Raw genomic sequence first — 24191 nt, 5'->3', positions numbered from 1 at the left:
GGAGGAGCCGTAGGTGGGGGTAAAGAGTATGCACAGAAATGCACAGGAATAGCAAAGACCAAACCAGTCATCCACTGGTTCACTGGAGCAGACAGTTAATTCCAATAAAATATATTTCCAGTGAGTATACAAATGTCCTGACCTGGAAGAGAAAAAAATGGAAGAAAACGGGCTGGAAATGGGTACTGGGTGGGGAGAAGATCAGACAAGCCCCGATAATCAACTATGCCATTAATGGTAAGAAAACAGCAAGAGATTAAAGAATACGCTTTGCAAAGCAGAAACGGCTGTCCCGATGAGTGCTGGGTTATGATCCTTGCTTATTTACCCTTCCAAAGAAGCAACGACAAGCGTTCATTGGCAGTTCCCTTTGTGAACACCCGCGTGGTCACCTGGCAGGAACGAGAACGCTTACCAAGTCAAGACCCCAGTGGCACACTGCATCTTTGACACGTCTCTACAACCCTCAGGCAAAGCCGTCTCTTTCCCGCTGCTAACACTGAACCAGGGGTAGAAGACAAAGCTCTGTAATCCCTTAGACCAAATTTCATCTTAACGTGTCATCCAGCGGGTGGGAAATGGAAGAGGAAAGCCCCTCCTCATGAAAATGCAGTTGGGGACTCTCTTGCCGAAGGCAGGGGACTCTGTTTTGGGGAAGCTACGAGACTGGTGGATGGAGCGGGCAAAGGTAGTGACTTTTCAGGTCACCTTTTTATCCCACACACCGCCCCCAGCTCGGCCGTAGGGTGGCGTGGGAGAGCCTGCAGGTGGATGGCCGGCTGCCGTGACTTACCTGTTGAGATACACCCGCTTCTCGGTGAACTGCCCGTTGCCGTGGTGAGGATCCTCAAAGGGCTCATTCTGGACGACCTCCACCCCTTCTCCTCGGTCGCTCTGTTCGTGGCTGTGCTTGCTGATCATGTACAGCTGTCCGATTTTGTACTACAAAACACACAGTGGGAGAAAGGTCAGCCCCGCCGCTTGCCTTCGAAAACATCCCCCCCCCCCCCCCAACTTCCACGGCGTGGCAAGCAACTATGGTCAGCACTTTCTGCCAGAAAAGAAGGCAGACACATGGGCCTGGTGTTGTTTTTCCTCCGGAGCGGGGAGGAGAACCAGTTGTGAGTAGAGTGTAGATACGGTGTGTTCCTGTGAATGTTCTACATCACCCTGGTGATGCTTGCCGGGGTGGCTGGCAGACTAAGCGGCGGGGGGGAGGGGGGGCGGGTGCGGAACATCAGCCCTACAGGGTTAAATGGTGCTAAAGTCCGATTTTGTTTGGCAACAAACAGGCCAGGACGTGTTATTTCTGTCCCTTCTCTGCCTAATTAACTGCATTGCTGGGCAGAAGTGGACTTGATGTCACCTATCTCTTCCGTCATCTGTCTCAAACTCTCCTGGAGTTCTCTGTCCCCTAGATCTGCAGTTCTCAAGAGTGGCTGGACATGAGAATCACCTTGAAGCTTTAGCCAACTCCAGATGATGGAGCCCCACCAAGAATGGAACGTGTATTCTACGGACTGATCCGCAAAGAGGCGAATCTACAGAGTCTTTAACTCTTTCTTATCCAATTGCACCCACAGTGTGGAGCCTTCCAGCCTGAGGTTCCCAGAAGCCACGTGTACTTACAGGAAAATGATAATAAGGAGCAACATACAATGGGAACATTCTCTGCCCTGTCTGCATTTGTCAACTGTTCCACTCTCCTTCCTGCCTCTCTGAAAACCCCAGGGCCAACAGGCATTTCTTCCCCCTGTGTACTTTCCACATGGCAAAACTAATTTGATGGAGAAGAGAGAGAGAGAGAGAGAGAGAGAGAGAGAGAGAGAGAGAGAGGAGGGGGTCAAATGCCTTTTGCAAAAAGGATGTCTGCTCAGAGCCAGGAGACAGGATGCTGTGGTCCTTCGGGCAGATTTGGTGTGAAAACAACACACACTGTGTCACTATCATCAAGGCCCCTGGGATGGGGAAAAGGGGCTTGGGTCTGTAGCAAAATAATGGTGGGTTGTTCTGGGTTGTTCCCCAAAGAGCCCAGGCTGGCAGGGCTGTAGGTCTCCTATCTGTGTGCCTAAGAGAGAGAAACAGATTTTAAATTAAGGGGGCAGATGAATCGGACAAATCAACAGTGCGGTCAATTCTAAGGCTGAGAAGACACACACCTCCGAAGGTCCCTCTTTTGCTGTGAGGCAGGTGCAGGGAGGGGAGTGTGAAGAAGAGCTGAAAGCCTCTGGTCTGAGACCAGCCCTGGGGGCCAGGCCAGTAACCATGACAATGGGAACGGCAGGCTGGGTCTCCTCAAAGGGCAGTGCCACGATTCTGTGCCATACGCCTCCCCAGGATGATCCGCACTTAAAATGCTTTTCACATGAGCGTGTATGTGCGTACATGCGTGCACGTGCTGTGCACACCCGGGGGGAAGAGGGGGTGCTGAGGAGAAACACAGGAAGGGGAGAGAGAAACATCAAAGATAAAATCAATCTTTGAGTTTATTTTCAATCAGAAGTTTGACCTGGCTTCCCCTTAGTAACTCTGGCTCTTACTTTTGCTCATAAAGACTAACTACGGCTCTTTCAAGAAGGAAGACGGTAAAGGGGCGCCTGGGTGGGTCAGTCGGTTAAGCGTCCAACTTGGGCTCGCGGTTGGTGGGTTCGAGCCGCGTGCCAGGTTCTGCGCTGGCTGTGCGGAGCCTGCCTGGGATTCTCTCGGTCCCTCCCCAGCTTGTGCTCTCTCTCTCTCTCTCACACAATAAATAAATAAACTTTTTAAAGTAAAAACAAAAACCAAAGGCCACCAAGGGCTTTAGTTGGGGGTGGGGGAGGGGTCTGGCAGAAGGCGCATGTCTTCAGGAGCTCCAGCCCACTCACATGTGAAGAATGCATGGCATTAAGGACAATGCCTGACACAGAAGAGCCGTCCCTGGTTCAAGCGCTTCTGCTCTGTGGAGACGGGAACGGGCCGAGGCGGCCGGCAGCTGATTCACCAGTGGCCAGAGAAGGGCCCGTCTGCTCAGCCTCATTGATCATTCCAGCGGCTCCTGAACGAGCCACTGCGGGGCAGACACCAGCCTTAGCTCACTAAGATAACGTCAGTCTGGGGGCGACCGACAGACGCTGGATGCAGTAGGTGACATTACTGGGGGTGGCGGGACACTCAAGGCCAGACGCGGAGATGGCCAAGGGTTCTGCGGCTGTCGCTCCTTTCCCTCCCAAGCAAATCAGGCCTGCTCTGCTGGTTGTGACCGTCTGAGCTGGGCCATCCAGAAGCACAGGTTTTGCCGTTGTTTTTAAAGCCACAAATTAACTCACAGACACATGCACCGAGCAGTTTCTCAGTGACGCGGTAGAGGGTAGGACAGATGGTCCCTGAACCATCGATCTCAAAGTCGGCAGACATATTCCTCAAAATGTTGGATCCCAGGCCATTCCAGTGCTTTGACATCCAGACCCTTGGGGAAGAGGCAGTTGGGGACCGGGCTCGGATGCACACTGAATGCTGAGAGCCACTGGGGCAAATTCGGCGAAGGCATTCACAGCACTTATGGGGTACCTGATGGTACTGAAGCCAAAATGTTCCATCTTTAGGGGACCCGTCTTTTCTTTCCTCCTGAATACCATTTTTTTGCAAGGCTCCATCCCTAGTTTAGTGAAAATACCACCTTCCTCATCACTGTCTCCAAACAAACTTTGTCAAATGAAGGCTGCAAATCCAAAGATTCAGAAGCACTCTTAAGACTTTTAAAGCCAGTGAACTGATAATAGATCCGATCACTTCATGCTCACGATGACTTCCAAATTAGGAAACTGAGTCTTGAGAGAGGGTTGACTTTCTCCGGGGCCATGTGGCTTCTAGGTGGCAGAGCTGGGACATGACCACAGGTCTACTGTTTCTTCTTTACCCACCTTCAGCCTTTGTTTCTCTGACAGGTGAATTGCTTTAACACACCTGGGCCTCACCATGATTTTGGAAGAAGTGATGGATGAGTTCCATCGCTTCTGAACTTTGCTATTTCAGAAGCCGAATAACCAAAGCCTGATACCATGTGAAAGACCCAGGTTGTTTAAACTGTGCTCACATACGGACTTGTGGAGGAAGTAAGCTCCAACTTCGTAAGATCTATTGTTCTAACTCCAGAGTCTGGGTAATCATCATTACAGGCAATCACGATTCCAGACAGCTCTGTGCTGCAGGGCTGAGCCTCCGTGTGAGCCGTCATCGGAACAGCTACCCCAAATAATGATCTCTATTGTCAAAAAAAAAACAAAAAAATCATGGGGATTCAGATCCTTCCCACTTGCACACAGTGCCACAAGTTTGATAGAGCTGCACAGTTTAAGAAAAGGCACAAACGTGGGGCGCCTGGGTGGCTCGGTCGGTTGAGCGTCCGACTTCGGCTCAGGTCATGATCTCATGGTCCGTGGGTTCGAGCCCCGCGTCGGGCTCTGTGCTGACAGCTCAGAGCCTGGAGCCTGTTTCAGATTCTGTGTCTCCCTCTCTCTCTGCCCCTCCCCTGTTCATTCTCTGTCTCTCTCTGTCTCAAAAATAAATAAACGTTAAAAAAAATTTTTTTTTTAAATAAAAAATAAAAAAATAGAAAAGGCACAAACGTGTCTGGGGAAGCCAAGGGTTTTTCTCAGTCTGTCCTATTGCAAACTCTCCGACTGGGCACAGTCAAGTGACTCAATATAGTTCGACCTCAAATCTTGATTTTAGAAAAGGTGACCCCGAGCCAGAACCTCTGGGTATATAGTTTATTAACTGAGCACCACCAACACCTGAAATGTCCTCCTTGCCAGAATTACTGGACCCAAAGTTTTAGGCTCAGGAGAACCCCGAGCTATGATTTTTCACTACATTGCACCCCCACCCCCCACCACCCCCCACCACCAGTGCTGCACTTCAGAGATCTCTGCGAGGCCAGGCTCTCATATATCCCCACCCTAAAGCACCAACCAAGCGGCTGTCATCTTCCAACCAATCCCTGTCTCATCCCTTCCTGTCCCCTTTCTCTTCCTCCATTGGTCTCAATACCATTCCTAAATATCAAGATGTGAAAAGTGGGGCAACCCTTTGTAATACACATGACCCATTCTGAATGGAGTTATTCCCCAAAGATATGACTCAGGACATCAAAGCCCCAGCCCAGGAATCAGAATTTACACGTGCTTTTGCCTTTACCACTAAAATCGATGAATGCCACATAACCACATAACCACGGGGAAACGTCTGGCCCGCTGACTTAACATGATACCATGTAGTTTTTCCAGCTGTGAAATGGGCACAATTCCTGCCTGTCTCCGCTCTGGCAGTGTGGAAAGAGGAACGAGCAGGGGGTGATACAATTTGGCATTCTTGGGACTTTCCCACGGGATTCACATCACTGTAAATGCTCTGTCAAAATGCTTCCAGCTTTCTCCACTCTCAACACATGGACCTCGAAGCAACTGCCCTATGATGTGCAAAGAGCCCGCCGAAAAGAGAGTCTGAGATGTTTTATCTTCAGGTGCCCTGAGAGCTTCACACCAAGTGGTGCCAAAATTGTAATTGCACACAGGAAGGGAGATACAATGAGTCTAGCTTTTCACCGCCTCGGAAAACTAGGGTCTAGAGCTGACTGTTTTCTGTAATCCATAGCACAGCTAAGGCACCGGGACAATGTTCTGGACCAGCGGTCGGCAAACCGTGTGGGCTGTTTCTTGTTTGTTAAATGAAGTTGTGGTTGTGGTTGTGGTTGTTGTTAAATACAGTTTTAATGGAACACGGCACTACTCGTTCATTCTGTGGCTTTTGCCGCACAGCAGTAGCATTGAGTACTTTCAACACAGACTGCATGGCCTGGCAAAGTTGAAAATATTTACTGTCTGACTCTAAAAAAAATAAATAAATAAAAATATAAATATAAATAAATAAATAAATAAATAAAAATAAATAAATAGAAATTTAAAACTGACAGGGGCGCCTGGGTGGCTCAGTCAGTTAAGCGTCTGACTTCGGCTCAGCTCATGATCTCACAGACTGTGAGTTCGAGCCCCGCGTAAGGTTCTTTGCTGACAGCTCAGAGCCTGGAGCCTGTTTCGGATTCTGTGTCTCCCTCTCGCTCTCTGCCCCTCCCCTGCTCACGCTCTGTCTCTCAAAAATAAATAAGTGTTGGGGCGCCTGGGTGGCTCAGTCGGTTAAGCGTCCGACTTCAGCCAGGTCACGATCTCACGGTCCGTGAGTTCGAGCCCCGCGTCGGGCTCTGGGCTGATGGCTCAGAGCCTGGAGCCTGCTTCCGATTCTGTGTCTCCCTCTCTCTTTGCCCCTCCCCCGTTCATGCTCTGTCTCTCTCTGTCCCAAAAATAAATAAACGTTAAAAAAAAAAAAATTAAAATAAATAAATAAATAAATAAATAAATAAATAAGTGTTAAAAAAAAAACCTCAAACTGACACTTGATTCAGCTATTAGAAAACTTTTACACAAGGTCGAAACACCTTGGGCATGTGAATCTACTTTTTCAACTGGAAATTTTTATGAAATTTAAATTCAGATCAGATGCCACCGATGAAAATTTAGCATCTGACTTGGGATTGCTGTAAGTGTAAATGCACACTGGATTTTGCGGACTTGGTAACAACAACAACAACAAATGTTTTTACCCCTAATTTCTATGTTGATTACATATTGAAATGATAGTGGTTTGGATATACTGGGTAACTGAAATCCATTCTCAAAATGAACTTCACCTGTTTCTTCTCACTTTCATGTGGCTACTAGAAAAATTTTAAACCACTTTCAATTGAAACCACTGCAGCTTGCATTTGTGGCTCACATATCTCTGTTGGACGTGCTGGTCTAGACCCTGATCTAGATCAATGGGGTCTGAGGCTCAAGCCATTAGGCTGCACTAAGATTCGTTGAGGCTAGCTGGTCAGGAAAGCGTTTCCATGCGTTTCCAAGCTAACAAAGTAGAACACGGACACTTAGGGATACAGTTGGAGAAGCTTCCCTTTTCTTCTTTTTTTTTTTTTTTTTTAGTGTTTATTTTTGATAGAGAGAGAGAGAGAGAGAGAGAGAGAGAGAGAGAGAGAGAGAACCAGAATCCAAAGCAGGCTCCAGAGCCAACGTGGAGCACGAGCTCATAAGTTGTGAGATCATGACCCGAGCTGAAGTCAGATGCCCAACCGACTGAGCCACCCAGGTGCCCCGAAGGTTCCCTTTTCTGAGGACTGGCGATTACCTGGACCTCTAGAGAGGTGATAATTGCTCACCGCATGCTATGGTGGAAAGCACTGGGGTTTTAAAATCGAAACCCGGAGCTGAAGTCCTGATTTTGCCTTTGATTAGCTTTGTAACCTTGGACAATTTACTTATCTGAGCCACAGTTTCTTATCATTAGAATGGGACTACCAAAATACCTCACGGGCCATGGTGAGAATCAAGTGAGAAGAAACTTACAAATTAAAATGCCTTGTAAAATGTAAAACTGTACCCAGACCGCCGTAGTTACTGCTCCTTCTGTTGGGCAATGCATCTGGCTGGGTCTTGAGATCTGTTTTGCCCATTTCCCTGTTATGCCACGGCTCTGTAAGGGACACGCATGAGAACAGGGCATTGCCACACGCCCGTACGACGCAAAAACCAAAGAAGATCGGACCCTTTGCCCAAGACGAGCTCTTCTTTCTGTAAAAATCTTCTTAGATGGTCGTCAGATCGAACACTTCCCAAATATAAAAAAGCCTGGGAACTTCCACTTACAAAGTAGTCAGCTTCACAGGGACAGAAAGTAGGATGGCAGTTGCAAGGGAGGATGGGAAGTCAGTGTGTAATGGGAAGACGGAACCGTCCTGGAGACAGACGGTGGTGATGGTCGCACAGCCCTGTGAGTGCACTCAGTGCCACTGAACCATACCCTTAAAAAATGGTCAAGACGGGGGCGCCTGGGTGGCTCAGTCGGTTAAACGTCCGACTTCAGCTCAGGTCACGATCTCGCGGTATGTGAGTTCAAGCCCCGCGTCGGGCTCTGTGCTGACTGCTCAGAGCCTGGAGCCTGTTTCCGATTCTGTGTCTCCCTCTCTCTCTGACCCTCCCCCGTTCGTGCTCTGTCTCTCTGTCTCAAAAATAAATAAATGTTAAAAAAAAATTAAATAAATAAATAAATAAATAAATAAAAAACAATAAAAAAATGGTCAAGACGGTGAATTGTATGTGAGGTCTATTCCATGACAATCCTTTTCCTTTAAATGTCTTAATTTAGATTCCAGTTAGTTCGCGTAGTGTAATATTAGCTCCAGGTATACAACAGAGTGATTCAACACTTCAGTGTGTCACCCGGTGCTCATCACAAGTACACCTCTTCATCCCCATCACCTATATACCACCCCCCCGCCCTTTTCCTTTTTAATGTTTTATCTTTTTTTAAAAAAATTCTTTTTTCTTAATGTTTTTATTTATTTTTGAGACAGAGAGAGACAGAGCATGAGCAGGGAAGGGGCAGAGAGAGGGGGAGATACAGAATCGGAAGCAGGCTCCAGGCTCTGAGCCATCAGCCCAGAGCCCGAGGCGGGGCTCCAACTCACAGACTGTGAGATCATGACCTGAGCGGAAGTCGGACGCTCAACTGACTGAGCCACCCAGGCGCCCCTAATGTTTATCTCTTGAGAAAGAGAGTGAGCGCATGTGTGAGCGTGGGAAGGACAGCGTGAGGGAGACAGAGGATCCAAAGCAGGCTCAGCCCCATCAGCACAGAGCACGACACCCGGCTCGAATCCACGACCCAAGAGACCATGACCTGAGTGGAAATCAAGAGTTGCACACTGAACCGACTGAGCCACCCAGGTGCCCCCCTCATCCCAATTCTCAAAAAAGCCTGGGAACGTGTCATTCTTCAGCGAGTGTGGCTCCCACCTGCTTCCTACCTCACGGTGGCCATCTAACAGACAGTCTGTCTTTTTCACTATGAAAAAAAAAATATTTAAGGACAGGGACTTTTACATTTGATGGATCTTTGGTTTGGACGCTAATTTGAGGGTGCTGGGCTGCGCCAACGGGAGAACTTTAGCAAAGGACTTCTCTCAGAGACAATGTTGCATGAATGCCCGATTCCTGCCCTGCTGGTTACTTGTCTGGCTCGTGATGGCCTAGAGTTAAATGTCTTTATCATTGTTATTTTTTAATGTTTATTTATTTTTGAGAGAGAGAGAGAGACAGAGCATGAACAGGGGAGGGGCACAGAGAGACAGACACACACACACACACACACACACACACACACACACACACACAATCTGAAGCTGGTTCCGGGCTCTAAGCTGTCGGCACAGAGCCTGACCTGGGGCTCCAACTCATGAACCGTGAGATGAAGTTGGCCGCTTAACCGACTGAGCCACCCAGGTGCCCTGAGTTAAAAGTCCTTGATATTGGCATTCTGGAGGGTTCACAGTAACGATGCTCCCAAGTAACACGGTTTGACTATGACGACTTGCAAAGACCCTGACAGTCCAGAAAGAATGATTAAATACAAAATGCATGCTGATCCCCCCATCCCTAACATGCGTCCATGAAAACACCAGCTCCTTATTGAGAAAGGACCATCTCATTTCATGACCCTCCCCCTCCATCTGCTAGTCAGCCTGGGGCTCCGACTGAGAGCAACTCTACAGCAAGACCAATTCCAAATCCTTTCCTTTTGGAAAGGTAGTGCGTGCTTTTGCTACCAAGGGCTGAATCTGACTTGGGTTCCACAAGGACACGGCTGCCAACCCCTTAGTCTTTCTGACTCCGTGATTCAATGTCCAGATTTCTCCAAGCAGACAAGGAGGTTTCAAAAAAAAACAAAAAACAAAGGTGTAAGGTTCTCCGGTGTTTCGTCAGATCTCCCTGCCAGGTCAATAAACCACGAAAACCAATATCCGATCCCACAAGGAAAATACAAACTTGCAGCTCATATTTTCAAGATATCAGTGCATCATCGCATATTTATCTTTCCTCCTGGATTTTTATAAGCAGCCCTCTGAGGTGTCTTGTTTACGGAATACCTGTGTCATTATGCCAGGGTGCAGGAATGAAAAAGCTGATAAAAAGATTTAAGAAGGAGCTGGGTGATGGACTTTAATTCAAAAAAAAAAAAATCTTTTGTGACGAACTCAGAGAAATAGCATCATACACCGATGCTTAACCCGTCCTAAGTTTTGGACCCAACTGAATAGAAATAGAGCAATTTAACGCCAAGGGACGGGCTCAGGATAGGCTTTATGCTGGTGCAAGCAGAAGTCTGCAACCCGTGGCTGCCACAAGACTGCAAATCATTTCCAGGACGCTCGGCGTAATCTACCTGACCCCGTAAGGGAAGGTAACTACATTCTTCACAGTGCAGGAAAAAGCAAGAGTGCACATTTGATCTGCCCCTTCCAACACTGGCTCGCCTTTGGGGTGGTATTCTAGCCCCAAGAATTCATTTGATGCCAATACTGAATAGCCAAACTGGTAAGGTGCAGCATCTATCGGCCACTTTATGAGCATCAGCTCGAGCAGGAGGGGTCATCCCCTCGTGTTTATAAATGAGAAGCTGGGGCACCTGGGTGGCTCAGTCGGTTAAGCGTCCGACTCTTGGTTTCAGCTCTGGTCACGATCTCCTGGTTCGTGGGTTCAAGCCCCGCGTCGGGCTCTGTGCTGACAGCATGGAGCCTGCTTGGGATTCTGTCTCCCTCTCTTTCCCTGCCCCTCCTTGCTCTCTCTCTCGCTTTCTCAAAAATAAATAAACATTAAAAATATGTTAATATTATATATATGTGTGTGTGTGTATATATATATATACATAGATATATATACATACATAGATATATGTATCTATGTATATACATACATACATATATGTATACATACACATACATATAGATACATAGATATATGTATCTATATGTACACATACATATAGATACATAGATATATGTATCTATATGTACATATATATGTATGTATATGGGTTCCACATATATATATGTATATATACACATATATCTATGTATATATATATATACACACACACAAACACACATACATAGGTATATATATATATACACACACACATACATAGGTGTGTGTGTATATATATATGTGTATATGTGTGTGTATATATATATACATATATATGTATATACACACACCTGGGTGGTCCAGTCCATTAAGCGTCCAACTTCGGCTCAAGTCATGATCTCATGGTTCGTGAGTTCAAGCCCCGCATCGGGCTCTGTGCTGACAGCTCACAGCTCGGAGCCTGGAGCCTGCTTCAGATTCTGTGTCTCCCTCTCTCTCTGGCCCTTCCCCTCTCGAGCTCTGTCTCTCTTTCTCTCTCTCTCTCTCTCTCTCTCTCTCTCTCTCTCAAAAATAAATAAACATTAAAAAAAATTTTAAATATATATATATGTGTGTGTGTTTGTGTGTGTATATATGAAGCTGAACGAATTAGTCATTATTGACTGCCATGAAGAACCAAAGATAGGACATGCTAGAACTCAAGGCCACAGGGGTAGCTGGCCTTCACGGCAGAGTGCGAGATTTCTCCATACCGTGGTTGTGGGGACAAGCCTTGGTTCTGGAGAGCCTTGTCCGTCCTGGCTTGTGCACTGAACAAGCACTCAGTGTGTGCCAGGCCCTGGAGGCACTGGAACAAGACAGACCTCGTCTCTGGCGAAGAGGAGGGTTTCCACACGAGCTCCGCCGTGAAGACAGAAGGCTTTGAGCTGCAAGAAGCGGAAGCTTCCATCTCAGCTATCAGACCGTTTGCTGAGAAACCAACTGCAACTCAGATAAGTGGAGAGGTCTGGGGACGGGTCTGACCTCTGGAAAGCGATCAAGGCACTTGTGTTTACTACTGAACATAAACCCACAGCCAATCACAAGGCCCTAAAGGGGAAAGACTGAGACAGAACTGTCCTGGGAAATGAATCCTGCACCTTCTCCTTGCTTCCCCCTTGCCAGTGCTCCTCTCCTTAACTTTGGCCCCATAATCAAAGGGAGAGCGGTCCGTCTACTATGCAAGCCACGGGGTCTTTCCAGAATTAGGGTCTTTCCTGTTTGCGAAACCTATTGTGGCACCTATCCATCTTTTAGGAAAATGACCAGTAGCATCCAGGGAAGCTGTTGTACTGGCTAAAAGTTGAAATAGACTTGCAGGAATGAGAGCAATTAATTTTAGTGTCTTTGAGACCTTCTGAGAACAGAAGCGCAATTGAATGCAAAGAAGAGCACTTGCTGCTTCATATACAATTGAACAATGGGAGTTCTCGCTGTGTTGAAAGAGTTATTCAAGCCACTTCATGCCTAGAATAACATTTGAAGGTCACCGAACTCCTTTGTTTGCTTAAGTGCTAGCTGCCTCTGCGAACTGTCTAGCAATGCGGAGAGTTACGACCAGGTTGTAACCGGGGATCTAAGTTTGGAAAGTTCCAATACCTTTCTTCACCTCGCTTTGGAAGAGAGGCCCCAGGCTGCACACTCATGGTACCTGTAGCCCAGAGGCAGCCGGCATTTGTAGGGTACTTGGCTGGCTGCAGGGAAGGCACTATTCGTTAATGGCAATGGCAGCCTGAGGGTGTTTCGTCCTTGCTTAAAAGAAGCAGATAACTGATAGAGAAAGGCAAATGGCAGTCAAATCCTGCTCTCCTGAGACACTGAATGAAATAGGCAAGACAGAGGAAATCGGGTACAATTTCAGAAATTACTACGTTAAGAAATCTATCTTCTGAGCTCCTCTTGCATTCTGGACTTAGGACCTGGAGAGGTAGTTTATCAACCAGCAACTTTGAGGCCAACCGGTGGCCCTTCTGACTCTCTGTATCCTTGTTCCGGCACCCCCGCCCCCCCCCCCAACAAGTCCCCAAGGCAACGCCAGGATGAAAGAGAATGTATCCAGTTTCAAAGGGTTGACAGCAAAGAGAATGTGACAAACAAAATGAGCAGGAAGTGTTGGTCTTCATAGGATCCTTACCCCCCCCCTTTTTTTTACTGTGGTAAAATATACATTACCAAAATCGACCGTTTTCAGTTTAAAAAAAATTTTTTTTACATTTATTCATTTTTGAGAAACGGAGCACAAGTGGGGGAGGGGCAGAGAGAGAGGGAGACACAGAATCAATCCAAAGCAGGCTCCAGGCTCCAAACTGTCAGCACAGAGCCCGACACGGGACTCGAACTCACAAACTGTAAGATCATGACCTGAGCCGAAGTCGGACGCTTAGCCGACTGAGCCACCCAGGCGCCCCATCGTTTTAACTAGTTTTAAATGTACAATTCAGTGCTGTTAAGTACATTCACGATGTTGTTCGACCACGACCACCACCCATTCCCAGACTTTTTCATCATCTCAAGAAGAAACTCCATACTCATCGGACAACAACTTCCAATCCCTCCCAACTCCTCCCCCCACCCCCATGACCTCTAATCTCCTGTCTGTCTCTATGTATGGACTTGGCTATTCTAGGTACCTCGTATGAGTGGAATCACACAACATGTGTGTGTCCTTTTGTGTCCGGCTTCTTTCACTTGGGCATAATGTCTTCAAGGTTCATCCATGTTGTAGCGAGTGCCAGAATTTCATTGTTTTTTAAGGCTGACTAATAGTCCATGGCATGGATAGACCACATTTTGTTTATCCATACATCTGCTGATGGATATTTGGGTTGTTTCCACCCTTTGGCTATTATTGTGAGTAACGCTGTTACAAACATTGGTGTACAAGTAACTGTTTGAGTCCTGAGAACTGACTTATAACACATGTGTATGGTTTATATTCAAAGGTTTGGGGTGAAAAGCCATTCTTGGTAATTTTAATTTTTCCTTTTTTTTTTTCTTGCAAATTAAGTAAGTCACTTCTTATTCTATTTCAGGTGACAGCTACTCTTGAAAAAGTAACCCTGGAAATGACTTGAAACTCGGCAATAGATTATACAGATCTTCTCATACCTTTTTTTTTTTTCTTTTTTTTTTTTTGAGTACACAATTCAGTGGTTTTTAGTACATTCACAGGGCTGTACAACTATCACCGCTATCTAGTTCCGGAACATTTTCAGTCACACCCCACCCTTCCCTCCTCCCAGCTCCTATCAACCACCAACGTATGTTCTGTCTCTAGGGATATGCCTACTCTGGATATTTTATACCGATGGTATCATTCAACATGTGGCCTTTTGTGACTACTTCTTTAATTTAGAATATTTTTTTAATGTTTATTTATTTTTGAGAGAGAGACAGAGACGGAGAGTGAAAGCAGCGGAGGGACAAAGAGAGACAGGGACAGTTTCTGAAACGGGCTCCGCTGCGGAGAGCAGAGAGCCTGATGTGGGGCTTGAACTCACGAACTGCGAGACCATGACCCGAGCCAAAGTCAGAAGCTCAAACGACTAAGCCCCCCCAGGGGCCCCTAGAATCGTGTTTTTAAGATTCATCCATGTCGTAGTATGTATCAGTATTTCCTTCCTTCCTTTTTTTTTTTAAACCAAATAATGTTCCATTGCATGGAAACACCACATTTTGTTCATTCCTCAGCTGATAGACATCTGGGTTGTTTCTACTTTTGGGTTAGTATAAATAATGCTGCTATAAACATAATGTGTACCAGCCTTTGTGTGGACGTAGGTCACACGTCTTCAGTTCTCTTGGGTAGACACCTAGGGGTGGAACGGCTGGGCCACATGGCAACTCTGTGTTTAACCTGTTGAGGAACCGTCAAACTGTTCTCTGTAGCAGCCGCCCCATTTTACATCCCTGCCGATAACGTGTCATCCTTACTTTTTGGGTGACAGGTGTTAAGTTACTTGTAGAAACAAGAAAAGTCAAACAAGTGACTTCGAAAGCCAAGAGTAAGCTACGGAAGGGTAAGGTTTTCTTTGCTTCCGTCACCGTTATTTTACACGTGGGCACATCCAATGGACAAATACCATGGGCAACTATCCAGCCACATGGCCTCTTTTCATTACCAACGGAGAGCTAAACTGGACACAACAGACTATTAGAAGCTTCAGTAGCACATCCAAATCTACTGATTATGTGGCACAGACGGGAAGTGGAGAAGGAGTTAGGAATGGAGCAGAGCAGCGGGGTCTGCGGTTACCCAGGAGGCGTCTCATGGGGAAAAAAGGCTTCACCTGTGCCTAGATGGCACTAGCTTGGCAAGAAGAGGGGGGGAGGTCACAGCCTACAAGCAAATCCTACACACTTCCTTGCCCACAGCAAAATGTCACTTCTTCCCAGGAGCCCTGTCGATGCACAACAGAAATAATAATAATAATAATAAAAAGTAACAATAATAAAATAAAATAATAAAAATATAAAATAATAACAAAAATAAAAGCCACCACCCTGTTCTAACTTCTCTAGGTCAGCAGGGTTCTAAACTGTTTATACGTCTTCAATCCTTAACAACCCTTTGAGCTAGGTAAGTGTTTTGTGTTTTGTTTTGTTTTGAAGATTTTTATGTTTAAGTAATCCCTACACCCAGGTGCCGGGGTGGCTCAGTCAGGTAAGCGTCCGACTCTTGCTTTCGGCTCAGGTCATGATCTCACAGTTTGTGAGTTCGAGCCCTGCATCGGGCTCTGCGCTACAAGTGTGGAGCCTGCTTGGGATTTCTCTCTCCCGCTTTCTCTGCCCCCCGCTTGGCTTGCTCTCTCTCTCTCCCTCTCTCTCAAAACAAACAAACAAACAAACAAACAAAGTAATCTCTACACCCAACATGGGGCTTGAACTCACAACCCCGAGATCAAGAGTTGCATGCTCTTCTAAACCAGCCAGGCGCCCCAAGGTAGGTTAAGTATTTTTATCCCCATTTTACAGATAAGGAAACTGGTGCACAGACAGGCTGCACAACTTGCCCAAAGCTATGAAGCAGTTGAGTTGGGATTTGAACCCAGGGAGTCCGGCTCCAGGATTCACTGTCCCCTGTCTCTGGCATAATCTCCTCAGCCACTTGTGTGGCATCCAGATAAAAGGTTATTTATTTATAAGGCTGGAAAAAGTACCCTGTAAGGAACGTGAGTTTCCTCACCCTCCCGTGCTGCTGACAGTTTCAGGTTGATATTAGGAAGAGTTTTTTAAAGAGGTGGGAGACAGCAGTACCGAAGAGAGCAAGGAGAGAAGAGGTCACAGGGGGAGTTAGCAGCGGGGACAAAATTAGGAGCCAGGAGCCTAAGGTTCTCAGCCCTCGTCCTGGAAAGCCTTCCTCCTACACACATCGTGACACACGGCAATTAAAAGAAGCATACCCACTCACAGAAATCCCCGAGATTTTAAAGTAAAAATTTAAATTAATGAGTCCATCTAATTTGGACGCACAAAATGCGTGGGTGGAAGACATTTCTGGAGCCGACGGCTGATGTGACAGTTATTTCGCGAAAAGGAAGAGAAGTTGCCTGCCTTCGGATTTGAATGTTTCCAAATGGGATTCTAAACCCCAGCCTGGAACAACACACAGGACGAGGGCTGAATATAGAGATTCTATGGGAGAAAATCCCTTCGGCTCACCCAGTCAACCCATCGTGCAGGAAAATGAAATGGACTATCCCCTTCTAGTTCACCCTTCATGAGAGCGCGCCCAAGAAAGGCAGCGGGTTCCCTATCTAGCTCATACGCTCCTATCCATTGGAAATTAGATTCCTAAATGCGCTGTGGAGGACAGAATCATCTATTCAAAGACTTCATTAAGCTATTGCAATGGATCTGAATCAGAGGGTTTGGGGACACACTGGGTGTGTAGTATCAATGACCCTTTCTGCTCACTCCTCCAGAAGCAAGGTAAAAAAATCTCAACCCCACCTATAGATCGCCCCCTAATAATGTGCCTTATAGGACTGTCCACAAGGCAAACCACAAACTCCTGGAAAAATCACGTCGTCCCTGGTTTTCCTTTCTCTTCTTTCTCTGCCCTCCGCCCCATTCCCAGAGGAAGACAGTTCCAGAACTGCTGACAACCCCCCAGAGGAGGAAGGCCTTTCTTCCTTCCTCCTCTTGGGCAGATGGTATTTGCATACTGACATATTGTAAATCTAGTCACCCAGGTAACGGGCTCCAGTTAGCAACAGCGCAATGAAGGTCAGCCTGATTCCTTCTAAAATTAGAAGTCAGACCAATCTGATTTTTAACTGTTCAAGGTAGGATGCCCAGTTAGATGGCGAATTCGGTTCTTACAGTGAATTTTCACTTGGGGAGATTCGGCACTAGTTAATAAAGGCCAGGTGGGGCATTTCAACACGACACCGACATCGGTTTTGACATGTTGAATGAAGTTTCAGCCGCAAGAAGTTGCTGTTTTCTGTAAATAATCCTACTAGAACGCTAGTCTCTGTCGGTAAAGTCATCTTTGGCCTCGGCTCTCCCTTGACCTTCATAGTCAGTTGGTCATTAAGGACTGCTGTTCTGTGCCAGGCATTTCAGCCTTTACGCAGTTGGCCTCCCCGACTCCGCTGTGGCCCCCTCTCCCTGCACAACCTCTCCCCACCCCCTTCCAAAGTGACTGGCATTGATCCAGGACCATCTTTTCCAGCCTCTTTTGTCCTGGTCCACAGGCATCCCTCTTACTGGGATCTGCGCCCTTCTTTTCCGTCCCTGACCATGGACAGCGGTCTTGGACAGGCTTCAAGGAACGCATAGATGGTGTACAATCCTCCCCCCCACCATTAATTCTAAAAAGGTCCATGCGCCCCCAAAACGTGAAGACCCACCAACTGTCTAATTACAGATGGTACCTACATTGGCATTTCCCTCAATGATTTGAAGGAATGACAGTTCCAAAGGATGTTAAAATGGTGAGGGAAAAAGAGCTCCACAGTCAAGTGAGTGACTGTTTCAAGTGAGTGTGGGAAACACTAAGTCAAACACAGTTGGATGGTTTTTTTTTTTTAATTTTTTTTTTTTTTAGTTTATTTATTTATTTTGAGAGACAGAGAGAGACAGAGCACAAGCAGGGGAGGAGCAGAGAGCAGAGACAGAATTCCACACAGGCTCCCGCACCATTCGTACAGAGCCCCACGCGGGGCTCGAACTCACGAACCTCAAGACCATGACCTGAGCTGAGACCAAGAGTTGGACGCTTAACCGGCCGAGCCACCGGGGCCCCTGGATGGGTTTTTTAATGCAGGCTATCTCAGGGCCTTTGCTGTACTGCCACATGCCATGGATCACTGATTTCACAGTGGAGCCCCATTCCCAGCAGACACTTCTAAGTGGCCCTTGGTCTCCGATAGGAAAGTTGAGCTTTATTTCCCCCTAACAACCACCTAAGCCGTGCACTGCTTTGTGATAGTTCTTCCCTTATGGTTTTGAGCTACTTATGTTTTACTCTATATATGTAACCGTTACTAGAAATTGTATCATTGTACTTTCACATTATGGCGTGTGTGTTTTATATCGTTTTATATCTGTCTCCCCTACTAGACTGGAAGCCATTTGACACTAGGCTACACACCTCGGTAACTTTACATCCCCAGGGCCAAGCTAGCCAGACCTTAGAAATGGTGCAGAACTGGGGGCGCCTGGCCGGCTCGGTCAATGCAGCACCCGACTCTTGATCTCAGGGTTGTGAGGTCAAGCCCCACTGGGTGTAGAGATTACTTAGGAAAAAAGAAAGAAAGAAAGAAAGAAAGAAAGAAAGAAAGAAAGAAAGAAAGAAAGGAAGGAAGGAAGGAAGGAAGGAAGGAAGGAAGGAAGGAAGGAAGGAAGGAAGGAAGGAAGGAAGGAAGGAAGGAAGGAAGAAAGAAAGAAAGAAAGAAAGAAAGAAAGAAAGAAAGAAAGAAAGAAAGAAAGAAATGTTGAATAACTGAATGTATAAATGAAGGTTATTAACTGGATAATGAACTCCTTCAGAATACAAACTGCATTTTGACCTTCTTATATTCCCACGGCACCCAGAGAAGTTTTTCATATAGCAAAAGTCAATAAAATTTTTAAGACCTAAATCCCTTAGGAAATATTTATGGAACATCAGTTATGTCCTGGGTACAGAGGACATTAATATGGTAACAGGCAATCGGGGAGCTTAGATTCCAGTAAGGGAAACAGACATGTAAACAAAAAATGATGGTAAAATATAAACACTCTAAAAGGAAGGACAGGCTGTCTGGGAGCACAGGTGGAGTATTTCGTTCTGTACGTGCTGGCAGGGAGGCGCGAGGGGTCAGTACCAGGATACTCGGGATTGATGGTGGCACCCAGGTCCCCAACTAGACCACATTTGGGGGGGAAACGGGTCAAGAGGCAGCTCCAGTTGAGTGAGTACGGATACCCACTGGGTGAAGCTTTGGCCTCAACCCCCATGTGGATCCCAAGCCCCGGTGAATGGGCCTCCACCACCTGGAGCTGGTAGGTTCTTGTTGCCCAGGGAGAGCTGTGCCAGGGCCTACAGCCACACCCGCGGCACGGATGCACCATCCCCAAGTCCACGGTCAGAGCCCGGCCCTGTGTTGTTACTCTGAGACCAAAGGATGGATCCAGAGAAAAGAACACAGGAAAGGGGCGCCTGGATGGCTCAGTCGGTTGAGTGTCCGGCTTCGGCTCGGGTCATGATCTCATAGCTCGTGGGTCCAAAGCCCCGCATCGGGCTCTGTGCTGACCGCTCAGAGCCTGGAGCCTGCTTCGGATTCTGTGTCTCCCTCTCTCTCTGCCCCTAACCCACTCGCATTCTGTCTCTGTCTCTCTCAAAAATAAATAAATACTAAAAAATAAACAAACAAACAAACAAACAAACAAAGAAGAGAACACAGGAAAGAAAAGAATGGAAGTGCTCCTCTCCTTTATGAGAACTAGGGCATGGCCAGTCTCATTCGCCCATCGGCCCTTCCAGGCAGGGCAACCTCAGAGTCCAAGAATCCCAGAACTTACAACCCGCAGTTCTGAGGGGAATCCTGGAGTTCCCAAGAGACAGTATACGCCAAGGAAGACAGATGACGCTCCTAGACAGAAGTCCAATAGACGTTCCTCTCTTGACCCCTCCAAGGAGGTTCTTCCGCTCTTTAGGAAAGCAGTGAGGCAGAGGGTAAAACACCCCAACACCCAGGCCTGAGTATTTTTAAAAAACGTCCAGTTTAAGACTGAGAACTACTGGGGTAACAGGAGGAGAGAAAGTGAGAAAGAAAGCCCTGTAGGGGCAGGCTGTTAGAACTGATTCATACATGAATCACATGTTCATTGCCTTGGCAGGTGGGGTGGGGTCAGTGAATGAAACCCATGGCTAAAACGACATAATTCCTCAGCAAATTAAACACTTGGGAATATCACTCGCCTATACATAGAAATATGCTTGTTTTAATATTTTTACCTTGGTACATGGGTACCAAGAAATATTCCTCTATGGTTTCGAAAACAACAGGGCCTTGTGGTGATGAATTACCAACGATACCCAGCTGCACGGGTTGGAGAGGACAGAAAACGGCATGGCCTGGAAACCTGGAGAACCCATGCCCTGTCTACAGAAGGTAGCAGCAACCCAGCTCTCGTGGATGCTTGCCAACATCTCCAAACTATTTCTCCAGAAAAGCTAGAAATCTAGATTTTTTTTTTTTAACGTTTATTTATTTTTGAGACAGAGAGAGACAGAGCATGAATGGGGGAGGGTCAGAGAGAGGGAGACACAGAATTGAAACAGGCTCCGGGCTCTGAGCTGTCAGCACAGGGGCCCGATGCGGGGCTCGAACTCATGGACCGCGAGATCATGACCTGAGCCGAAGTCGGCGCTCAACCGACTGAGCCACCCAGGCGCCCCTAGAAATCTCGATTTTTATATTAATGGCCTAACTTCTAAATGTTGGCTTAGATTAAAACAAAACGAAACAGGGGCGCCTGGGTGGCTTGGTCAGTTGAGCGTCCGACTTCAGCTCAGGTCATGATCTCACGGTCCGTGGGTTCGAGCCCCGCGTCGGGCTCTGTGCTGACAGCTCAGAGCCTGAAGCCTGTTTTAGATTCTGTGTCTCCCTCTCTCTCTCTGCCCCTCCCCTGTTCATGTTCTGTCTCTGTCTGTCTCAAAAGTAAATAAACGTTAAAAAAAAAAAAATTAAAAAAAAAACACAAAACGAAACAAAACAAAACACAGGGGCGCCTGGGTGGCTCAATTGGTTAAGCAACTGACTCCTGCTCAGGTCATGATCTTGCCCTCAGTGGGTTCGAGCTCCGCGTTGGGCTCTGTGCTGACAGCTCGGAGCCTGGAGCCTGCTTTGGATTCTGTGTCTCCCTCTCTCTCTGCCCCTCCCCCAATCGCGCTCTGTGTGTGTGTGTGTGTGTGTGTGCGCGCGCGTGTATGTGTGTGTCTCTCTCTCTCTCTCAAAAATAAATAAACATTAAAAAAATTTTTTTTAAATCACAAACCTCACAACCCTCTGAAAACATAAAAAATTCGTAAGCAGCTACCTTTAGCCATATGGTTTTAACCTCCAATTACATGTAACTCAGTTACGATAAAAAGAAAGAATGGAGGTGCTTGGTCAGAATCATGCTGCCAAGGGTGACATTTAGAGGCAAGCAACTTCATTAGTGCTTGAGGCTCAGGGCGGTTATGGGAAAGGGGAAGATATAAAACACCGTAAATATCTGAGCACCGTAAATCCTTCGCCATCTCAATATTGCTACTGGTCAGAAAGCTTAAGTTAGAAAACAAAGGGCACAACTTATTAGAACAATAATAACAGTGATTAGTATTTCCTGAACATTTACACAGTAAGAGGCAAGGGCTAAGTGCTTTACATAAAAATTACCCCATTTAATCCTGAAAGACAAATTACCATCTCAGTTTTCAAATGAGGACATGGGGCGGGGGCGGGGCACACAGAGAAGTTAAGGAAAGTGTCAAAGGTCACACCATCTGTGGAGCTAGGGGGTGACCCGAGTCTTTCCCGCTGCAAGTCCTGGGCTGGGCATCGCTCTGCAGCTTTGAGGCAGGGAGTGGTCTGAAGGAGAGAACGGACTGAAATATAGAATAAAAGTGTATAGTCAGTGGAGGTCTGGGCGGGAACCTAATGAAATAAAACGGGCCCATAAACAAGTGAAAAACGTAAAACTTTTAACCTTGGGTCACCGGTATCGCCTCAGTTTAGCCATGAGGGAACAAGTGAAAAAAAAAATTGTTTAATGCGAACTCAACACCTATCAGATTAGTAAAGCTTTAAAAGGCTACCCAGTGTTGGTGAGGTGGAGGGAACAAATCCTGAACCACACTGCTGGGGGGAGCAAGGTGGTTAGGAAGATGATCCGGCGATTAAAATTTAAGATGTTTATACTGTTTGACCTAGCCACTCTACCTAGGAATTTCTTCCAGAGAAGCTCTTATGCAATTGTGCAAAGATTTATATGCTTAAGATTCTTCACGGCTACATGATATGCAGTAGAAAGAAAGCTGGAAAAACTCCAGTTGTCCATCAGTGGGACCGCTTAGATAAATCAAGGTACATCCAAATAATGAAATACAATACAGACATTAAATCATGAAAGAGATCTCTACTTGCCAAAATGGAAAGATGTCCCAGATGCATAGTTAAGTGGGAAAAAAAAGTAAGCTGCAAAATAGTAGGAATAGGAAGAGTTTCAGTCAAGTGCATACACATGAGAAAAAAGTACAGACATGCCTACTAGTACCTGAACAGGGAGGGGGAAAAAAAACCCTAAAAGAATATACATATATAGCCAATTTTTAACCACAATTACCTAAGAGAGGACTGTGGGAAATGTACTTCTATAAGGTTGGAAGTTTTCACAAGAAGCACGTACATTCCAAGTAAAGAAATAAGCTGACATTAGAAACGTGGCCCTATGCTGAAATTTCAGGGCAGGATTCCAGTTCCTGGGGAGGAGGGTAGATAGACAAAGACCTGGGAGTCTTTAGGACATGGTCAGCCACATAGGTTGTGCACTGCACAAGGGCACCCTCTTGAGATGTGCAGGCTTGGGGCATTATATGGATTCCCGAAACAAATTCAGAAAGGCAACCAAAGCAAAAGGTCAGGCATCTAAGCAGGGCAGGAAGGGGGCTCAGAAAGAAGAGGGTGAGCATGTCAATTCTGAACATCTCAGGATATAGGAGTCAGTGACAAGGCCAGGTCAGGGTGGTCCTGAAAGCGAGCAACACGGTCGCCAACGGAACCTGAGTGTGGCTCTGATTCTCAGATCGGCAGGTGGGTTTAAGACATGAAGCCTTCAAGTGGGCGGAGCCTCTAAAGTACTTCCTGCCTCAGACCCAGATGGGTCTGGGTCCTGAGACAGAGGCGAATGGAGGAAGAAATGCAACGCCCCAAGCTGCCCATTTCGGTACCTCTCTCACTCACACAATTCCCTGTGCTCAAACCTGAGTTTCAACACCTCCAGACTGGTGACAGTGACCAGAAACTGGAAGTTACCCCCAAAACAGGTGGAACCGCCTATCCTTCAAAATATAAAGCGAGCAGACTGTGCACTTAGACCTGTCGAAATAAAACTCTCTCCAATGTGAGTGAACAGTGTTCTAGAATTTCCTTTTCAGGCTAAAGCTCCAAATACCCTCTCCCATAGAAATAACGATATTAGGTCGGCACAGAAACTAGCTGACCCGTAATTGCCCTAAGGAAAAGCCTAATCACCATTTCTAATAACGTTTCTGAAGGAAATGCATTGAGTTCCAACAGGGTGTGAGGCAATGAGGAACTTAATTCCTCTTCTCTGTTCCCAAAAATGTGGGAACGTTGCCCAAAGCGTGTTCCTTCAACATCTAAATGATGCGAATATATGTTACACTTTAGAACACTTTTTCTTTTGATACAGGCTTCCATTGTCAAATAAGACCGGGAGAAACTAATTCAAACCAGGCCAAACAGGCTTTATTATTTAAAAAAATTTTTTAATTGTGGTAATATATACACAACATAAAATTGACCATTTTAACCATTTTTTAGTGTACCATTCAGTGGCACTAATTACTGTTACAATATTGTGCAACCATCACCAACCTTTTTTATCATCCCCAAACAGAAACTCTGTCCCCATTAAAATCTCACTCCCCATTCCCTCCCTTCCCAGCCCCTGGCAACCACTGTTCTAATTTCTGTCTCTATGAATTCGACTATTCTAGGGATCTTTTTTAAGTAGAATCACACAATATTTGTCCTTCTGCGTCTTTTGTGAGGACATGCCAAGTTTCAGTCTTCAGGAACGGGTAGGATGGGGAAATGGAGACTATGCCCAGGGTCTAGATAGAGGAGAGAGAGAAGCAGA

At 46.4% G+C, this 24191-nt stretch overlaps 1 protein-coding gene across 17 annotated transcripts in view; it reads right to left on the bottom strand.

Annotated features, from left to right (window-relative positions):
- The window catches only part of PITPNC1 (phosphatidylinositol transfer protein cytoplasmic 1), a 274896-nt gene that overhangs the window by 132799 nt on the left and 117906 nt on the right, over window positions 1-24191 (bottom strand). For 14 of the 17 annotated variants that reach the window (XM_058705661.1, XM_058705675.1, XM_058705670.1 and 11 more), the window contains one exon: window positions 794-942. In XM_058705661.1, coding sequence (XP_058561644.1) covers window positions 794-942 — 149 coding nt within the window. Of the gene's footprint in view, window positions 1-793; window positions 943-2159; window positions 2322-13459; window positions 13699-24191 lie in introns of those variants that run through there. The other 3 variants (XM_058705673.1, XM_058705664.1, XM_058705659.1) reach the window with 3 other exon arrangements.

The sequence above is a fragment of the Neofelis nebulosa genome, chromosome 16, assembly GCF_028018385.1.
Source record: "Neofelis nebulosa isolate mNeoNeb1 chromosome 16, mNeoNeb1.pri, whole genome shotgun sequence".
Taxonomy (NCBI): Eukaryota; Metazoa; Chordata; class Mammalia; order Carnivora; family Felidae; genus Neofelis; species Neofelis nebulosa.
This window is presented reverse-complemented; position numbering and strand designations above follow the sequence as displayed.